The 8,300-nt window shown below is 35.1% G+C and overlaps 1 protein-coding gene across 1 annotated transcript in view; it reads left to right on the plus strand.

The window, feature by feature from the left end:
- Tbc1d12 (TBC1 domain family, member 12) overlaps positions 1-8,055 on the plus strand; it is a 51,950-nt gene extending 43,895 nt beyond the window's left edge. Inside the window, exons 11-14 of the mRNA XM_013034325.1 lie at positions 3,621-3,749; positions 4,175-4,284; positions 6,419-6,677; positions 7,695-8,055. Coding sequence (XP_012889779.1) covers positions 3,621-3,749; positions 4,175-4,284; positions 6,419-6,677; positions 7,695-7,763 — 567 coding nt within the window. The 3' untranslated portion in view covers positions 7,764-8,055. The remainder of the gene's footprint in view (positions 1-3,620; positions 3,750-4,174; positions 4,285-6,418; positions 6,678-7,694) is intronic.
- Positions 8,056-8,300: the final 245 nt, after the last annotated feature.

The following is an 8,300-nucleotide window of genomic DNA, read 5'->3' on the forward strand; positions in this document are numbered from 1 at the left end:
TCTGGCTTTTTCTGCTTATGTGGTGCTGAGGAATCGAACCCAGGGCCTCATGCATGCAAGGCAAGCACTCTACCACTGAGCCACCTTCCCAGCCCAAAACCCTCATCTTCTTACATTTATCTTAGAAGACTCTTAGAGACTTCTCTAAAATAGTTGTTTGGCACAACTTTATTCTGTTGCATGTTTGTTTGTATATGCAAACAAATTTTTATATGCTTATTACTGCTACCTTATGTCAGACATTGTTCTTGGCATTTGATTTACTTCAGTGAACAATAAGTGTGATTCTTGATACTTCCAGTTTAGGGAGAAACAGTAACAACCATCAAGTACATCATGTCATATTAAAAAGTATGGCATGGTACAGGGGGATAGTTATGTTTGGAGTGTGGCAGGTTGTCCTGTTTTCAAAGGTGGCCATGTAGTCCTTACGTGAATAGTTTGCAGTACATCCATGGGTATTTGGTTCTAAAGAGACCACCACTGTCCTTCCCATGCTTGATTAATTTTCCTCTTAACACTACCCAACTTCTGCTAAGACATGCTGCCTTAGAACAAATCTAAAATTCTTTCACTTTGCCTTTTGGGTTCAATTTCTTTTTTGAGATGCATAATTTTACAAAATTATGGGTAGGAAATACTAAGCAGATCACACAATGATTTAAAAACAACTAACAATAACCTGGGACTGATTGAGAGCTTCTCCAAATCAACTGAGCTGTATCAACTACATGTAATAAATTGGTGAATAAGGTGAGATTACTGTACACTATCTTGTTTAGATATTCTGCAAAAGAATAGTAAAACATAGTATATCTCATGTGTTTAGGTTTATAATTAAATTCTTCATAAATTTAATTCTTACAGAGAATTCAAGTTTTAGCACTGGAGATTTTACATTTCCTTAAAATTATGCAATAGAATTAAAATTTTCTCATGGGTAAATTCAAGTTAGACATTTTTGACAGACATACTATCATAAATGATATATCCTTTTCAATGTATTATACCATAAGTGGATGAATATTTAGAAATGAACTCTGAAAAAGCCATGGAAATTTCTTTTTCTTATTTCCCTTTCATGTATGCACAAAAGTGATATATGATGTATATGTTTTAAATAGCCTTAGCATATGCATAAAATAAACATTGTAAGTGATAAAGCATACTTAATTGGCAGCATTTTCTGTTTCAATTGTATGCACAGTATTTTAACTAATAAGGCCTTAGGTTTAATTATAGCTTTAATCCCTTCTATTTGTTTTCTACTGTTGTATTACAGATGGTTGATAATGGCTCCTTATATCCATTCAGCAAATATTGTAATACTAAGAATACAATCGTGAACAAACATATTCTGGTCTCTATATTACTATAAAACCACAAAGTTAATGGCTTCCAACAGCACAAATTTTGACAGTTTGCAGGTCAAATATCTGAAACTGATTTTACTAAGTTCAAGACAAGGTATTGAGAGGGCTGTGTTTCTTCTGTAGGCTTCATGGCAGACTTCATTTCCTTGCCTTTTCTTCCTTCTAGAGGCTGCTTTCTTTGGCTCCTTTGGAAAGTAGCATTTCAAACCTTTCTTTGAATCTCTTGCTTCCTCTTTTCACTTAGAAGGTCCTTTGGGATGATTACTTAGTGCCAACTGATCCAACATAATTATCCCATCTCAAGTTTGATCTGAGCAGGGTGTCAGTAGTTCATACCTATAATCCAGCTACTCTCGGGGCTGAGATCTGAGAATCATGATTTGAAGCCAGCTTGTCTGACAAATTCTGGTGACTCTTATCTCTAATTAGCCAGTAAAAAGCCAGAACTGGAGGAGAGGTAGCGTTTCAGAAGTAAGCGGAAGAAAATTCTGAGGAAGGGCATGAGGTCCTCAGTTCAAACCTCAGTACAGTCAGACAGACACAAAAGGATGCAAAATACATTTCGCAAGTTATGGAGATTAGGATATGGGCATTCGTGGATGGCCAATTATTCTGCTTATTATCGTGTCTTTGCTCATGGAATTTTTATTATAAAAAGTTAAATAAGCCGGGCGCCAGTTGTTCACGCATGTAATCCTAGCTACTCAGGAGGCTGAGATCTGAGGATCGTGGTTCAAAGCCAGTCCAGGCAGGAAAAGTCTGTGAGACTCTTAGCTCCAATAAACCACTCAGAAAACGGGAAATGGCGCTGTGGCTCAAGTGGTAGTGTACTCACCTTGAGCTGAAGCGCTGAGGGACAGTGCCCAGGGCCAGAGTTCAAGCCCCACAACCAAAAAAAAAAAAAAAAAAGTTAAATAAGACTGAGAAGATGGCTCAGTGGTAGAGTGCATACCTTGCATGCATGAGGCCCTGGGTTGGATTCCTCAGCACCACATAAGCAGAAAAAGCCGAAAGTGGCATTGTGGCTCAAGTGAAAGAGCACTAGCCTTGAGCTGAGGGACAGTGCCTAGGTCCAGACTTGGACAAAAAAAAAAAGTTAAATAAGCAATTATTAATCTGCAAACAGTAGCCAGAAGAAGCCAGAGAAGTAGGAGTACAGCAAAGAAGTACTGAATGGAATGTTGAATATTAAAGGTAGCATTGTTCTCAGGGTAGGAAACCACCTCTGGATTTTACAGTAAATACCATTGGTCATGCTGGCAAGAAAACTGTCAACATAATACAGTAATAGTAATGGAGTGGACATCCATAGTGAAGTATTTTTTAGTAAAAAAGAGCTAGTTGTAGTGGCACACTCCTGTAATTGCAGCATTCAGGAGGATGAGGCAGGAGGATCACAAAGTTGAGGCCAGCCTGGGCTACATAGCAAGGTCCTATCTAAAAAAGAAGGGGTGGGAGAAAGAACTGAGAAAGTAGAGATGGTTATTCTAAGAAACACTTCAAATTATGTAGGTGGGAAGAAGACACATCATTGCAATTATACTTAATAGTCTCTTAATTTAACTCAGTTACACAGATGTTAAAAAGAAGTACTTTTTTGTTTTTTAAATTGAAGTACAATTGCTACTGATATCTCACAAGGAAACGTTTGTATGACATTCTTTTATTCAAGGCCTTTCGTAATACAAATACATTTTACTTTTGCCAAATGTCTTCTATTGTTCCCATTATAAATCTTCTATTCTAATTATGTTGTTCCTGATGTTCCCATTTCTGTGTCTATACTTCTTTTCCATCTTGGAATGCTTTTTACTCCACTTCCTTTTCCTGGTTTTGTTAGGATTCTGGTTGTCTCAACCCCTACTACCTCTTATCTCTTGGAATTTCAGCAGCACATCACTTATTCTTCGTTACCCATTTTTCTACTCAAACAGTTATGTTGGGATAATTAATCACCTGATTTTCATTAAATTTTATGATTCTGTACTATATTTTGAAAAAGTTCAGACTTAGAATAAAAACTAGTATCTCAAGCTTTTTCCTGTTTTTAAAAATAATTTCATTATATCATATGAACAAGAAATATAAATGGAGGGAGATTCGTAACTGTTATATGAGTTCTCTATTTACCTTTGCTAAGAAGAAAAAAAATCTTGGTATATTCTACTTTGTAATGTCACTTTGTAATTTTTCTGGAGTACAATTAAGAATTACCACTTTTAAATTTATTTGTTTTTTCTTTGGAAGGTCCAAGGGATGTCCTTCATTGCAGCAGTACTCATTCTCAATTTAGAAGAGGCAGATGCCTTCATTGCATTTGCAAATCTCCTCAACAAGCCATGCCAACTGGCCTTTTTCCGTGTTGATCACACCATGGTATGGACATTTGGAATGGATTGTCTTTTCTTTTAATATGTTTCTGTATTTTTTACTTCCTTTTAGAGTAAAAACTCAAATGATTTCAAGACTTAGGACAATCTGACTAATATAAAATATTCATTGAGGGGGAAAGGGGGAAGTATGGGAAGGGATGGGAAGAGAAAACAAAGAGGAGGCAACAATGCTTGATAAGAAATGTACTCGTTATCTTGCCCATGTAATTGTAACTCCTCTGTACGGTATTCTCACAATAAAAAAATATTCATTGAATTAATGTGAGGAATACTTGGTGATAATACTCAGAAAGAGTGCAAACAAACAAGACTTTTCTATTAATAAAGTTTTAGTTCTGTATTTCTAGAATATTCTTATATAATTTTCCCATCCCTTCTTTTATAATTTTACTGATTTTCTATCTATAGATGCTGAAATATTTTGCAACATTTGAAGTATTCTTTGAAGAAAACCTCTCCAAACTATTTCTTCATTTCAAATCTTACAGTCTTACACCAGACATATACTTAATAGACTGGTAAGTCATAACATTCATAAGTAATAATGAAAAAAGAAAGTATAGCTGTAGTAGATATCATTCACTGGATCATACATATAAAAGAACTTTCTTTTATGAATAGAGAAACTTACATATTTATGGGGATGTGTTTGATTAAGAGGATGAACTAGGTTGAAATCAGACTGATGCAGATTTTTTTCCCCTAGTACTCAGGGCACTTTCACTTGAGTTATGCGCTAGTTTCCTTCCCCTTCTCCTCCCTACCCCTTTTTTCTTCCTTTAGTTATTTTTGAGATAGGGACTTAAGCTTTTTGCCTAGTCTGGCCTCACATCATAATCCTTCTTATGTCCCTATTATAGGAATGCAACATCACACCTAGTTCTCAAAAGCCTCAACTGGTGATCCTCCTGATTTGTCTCCCTAGTAGCAAGAAGTATAAGTATGTGCCTCCTAGTTTATTTTTATTTTGTATTTTAAAAAATTATCTTCAAATAGTTGTACAAGAGAGGTTCAATTTAGCATATTCATTTATGTGTACAGTGTATCTTGATCAGAGTTACCCTTCCATCTTTCCCACCCCTATCCTATTCCCTTAACCCAGTTTCTTAAATATAAAAAAGAATAGTTAGATCTGCATCTTGAGTTGTATTGAGAGTGAATTCTCACATTCAATACCTAGCACATATTAAGTTCTCAGTTGTTATTCCTTTATTAGCACACAAGGACAATGATAGTGCTTCTTCAGTAAGAGATATTTTTCAAGACTTTATTCAGCTTGCTTACAGTTCTACTGTTTTGTGTTTTTTTTCTTTTTTTTTTAATTAAAGACTTTCTGTTCTTACTTGGAGGGTTTTCTTGGTATGTAGTGCATTATAAAATGGTAGGTAAGTTTTGCTAAAAAGATGACTCAGTTGATCTTAAGACAGGCTGTCAAAAATAGATACAATTTTAAACTTTAGATTCTAATAGTCAAAACTAGTAAGTTTATGTACAGGATACTAAGAGTTTTTTTTGTTGTTGTTGTTTATTTTTATATTTCCTTCGTTCTAGACAGGTGCTAAAACGGAACTGCATCCAGGCCTAATATTAATTTTCTCCTGTGTGCTGGTACTGGGGCGTGAACTCAGACCAAACCATTCTCCTTTAGTATGTTAGGTAAAAGCTGGTGCTCTACCACTTGAATCACCCCCCCACTTCTGGATTTTCCTGACCTGGCTGGCTTTAAACTGTGATCCTCAGATCTGAGCCCAGCCCTCTGAGTAACTAGGATTACAGGTGTGAGCCACCAGCACCTGGCTAATATTAAGTTTTTTACTATAAAATGTTGAAATTGAGTATTAGAGGCCTGGTTCAATTGGTATAGCTCAGGCCTAGCAATCATGAGACCCTGAGTTCAAATCTTCATACTACCAAAAAGAGGAAAAAATTATAAAATAATAATGATCAAATATGATGTTTTATAATTGCTTTTGCCTTTATTTTCATACATTTTTGAGGGGGGGGATTTTTCTTGCAGGACTGAGCTTTACCCCCGTGTCTTGCTTGACCCTATTCTAAACACTTTATATTTATTTACTCCTTTAATTTTCAAAACTGTCCTAAGATAGATATGTTATTATTTTTAGTTTACTAATGAAGACACTGAGGCATACTGAGACTTGTTCAAGGTCATATAACCAAATGACATATTCAGGATTCAAACTTAGGCATTCTAGTTTCTGAACCCATACATTTTCTTGGGTTGTAAATTTACATTGTTATTAATACTTAGTGTTCTATTATTCAAATTTGAGGGGAGAAACATTTGTTTCTTCAATGCCAGGCCTGGGCTTGAACTCAAAGCCTAGGTGCTATCCTTAAGTGTCTCTTGCTCAAGGCTACTCCTACCACTTGAGCCAGAGCTCCACTTTTGTTTTTTTGGGGTAGTTTTTATTGAAGATAAGTCTCATAAACTGTCTTGCCTGCGCAGGCTTTAAACTGAATCCTCAGATCTCAGCCTCCTGAGTAGCTAGGATTACTGGCATGAGCCACTTGTCCCTGGCCTTAATTAATTTTTTATCCCTAATTAAATAGTATCCTTTTTTTTTCCAGAGAGATTTAATGAATCAAAGAATGAAATGTTTCAGTGACTGTTTTTCTCTCTAATTTTAGGATCTTCACACTATATAGCAAATCTCTACCACTTGATCTGGCTTGTCGAGTCTGGGATGTATTTTGCAGAGATGGGGAGGAGTTTTTATTTAGGACTGGATTAGGAATCCTCCGGTTATATGAAGATATTCTCCTACAGATGGATTTTATTCATATAGCACAGTTTTTAACAAAATTGCCAGAAGATATCACATCTGAGAAGCTGTTCAGCTGTATTGCAGCCATTCAGATGCAGAATAGCACCAAAAAATGGACTCAGGTAGAGTGTCTTTTTTTTCTTTCTTCCTTTTGTTTAAAATTCTAATAAATGTGTTAAAATAATCATCTGACATTTTGTATAATAGATATTTTTCATATGTTATTGTTTAAATTAAAAGTAATTTCTGGCCTGGGCACTCTCTGGTGGCTCACACATAGCTTCTCAGGAGGCTGAGATCAAAGGATGGAATTTTGGAGCTACCCCAGGCAGATAAATCTTCAAGACTCATCTCTAGTTAACCAGCAAAAATCTGGAATTGGAGGCATGGCTCAAGTGGCAGAGCACCACCTGTAAGCAGAGAAAAAAACTGAATGGGAGGCCCTGAGTTCAAGCCCCAGTATCAGCTCAAAAACAACAACAACTACAACATACACACATAAAACAAACTTGCTATGTAACGAGGATTTACATTAAAGACATGTAATATATAATTCTAGCTTTTTAGACAATGAAGTCTTGTTATAGGAAGCAAACATACTGGCAGTCCAATTAAATTACATAAAAGCAATATCACGCTCTATCAATGATACAGATAAGTAGCTTATTATAGTCATATTTTTATTGGATATAAAAATGAAATGTTAGAATACTGATCCAGAAATTGTTCTGATATCAAGCAGTAACATCAGAATATTAAAGTTGATAAATTTATTTAAAGGAATTTATTATATTCTATTTAAGAAATGATCATCTTTCCTTTTTTTTTTTGGCAGGAGGCACTATTCCTGAGCTACTTTTGCTCAAGGCTTGTAATCTATCACTTGAGCCACAGTGCCACTTCCAGCTCTTTCTGTTTATGTGGTACTGAGGAATCAAACCCAGGGCTTCATGCATGCTAGGCAAGCACTCTACCACTAAGCTACATTCCCAGCTGCAAAATGATAATCTTTCATAGAACAGAATTACGTACACTGCAGCTTTTTCATGTTTATGAGCTATAGTTATTTAAATCTCTTCTGGGTTTCTTAAATTTCTTCTAGGTTTTGAGAATTAATCTTAAGTTTACTTAATTTCCAGGTCTTTGCTTCTGTAATGAAGGATATTAAAGAAGGAGACAAGAACTGCAGCCCTGCCCTGAAAAGTTAGTCCTCTAGCGACTGATACAAAAAGTATTTTGGGGGTAAAAGTTGTCTGTTTCCTGTGTAAAGAGCTGGAAGAAATGGGAAATCTAAAAGAATCAAGAGGCGGAAAAGTGCTCATTTGAAATTCCATGTCTAAAGTAAATGAAATAAGTAATTTATTGACAGTATTAATTTAAAAATTATTTTGTAGGGAGAGCCATTTTTTAGAGTAAAAATCTTAAGTAGGTATTTCATATTCCACAATTTGGAGTTTATAATTGAGTGCAATAATAAAAAATTTAATAGCTTCAGAGATATTTCAAATCATTTTGCATCTTCCTTTTTCAACAATTACAACAAAGACACATTTGAGGTCAAGAGAAGATTATTAAATATACTACTCTAATCTCAATAATGCTACAGAGTAGAAATTCTCTACATTTCTGATTATTTGAAGACATTGTAGAACAAGAATAAGTAAGTTTGGTTGTTTGAAGACACTGTAGAACAAGAATAAGTAACTTTGGTTGTAAATTATTTGTCACTGAATTTCTTTTATCTT

Source organism: Dipodomys ordii, unplaced genomic scaffold, assembly GCF_000151885.1.
Source record: "Dipodomys ordii isolate 6190 unplaced genomic scaffold, Dord_2.0 Scaffold188, whole genome shotgun sequence".
Taxonomy (NCBI): Eukaryota; Metazoa; Chordata; class Mammalia; order Rodentia; family Heteromyidae; genus Dipodomys; species Dipodomys ordii.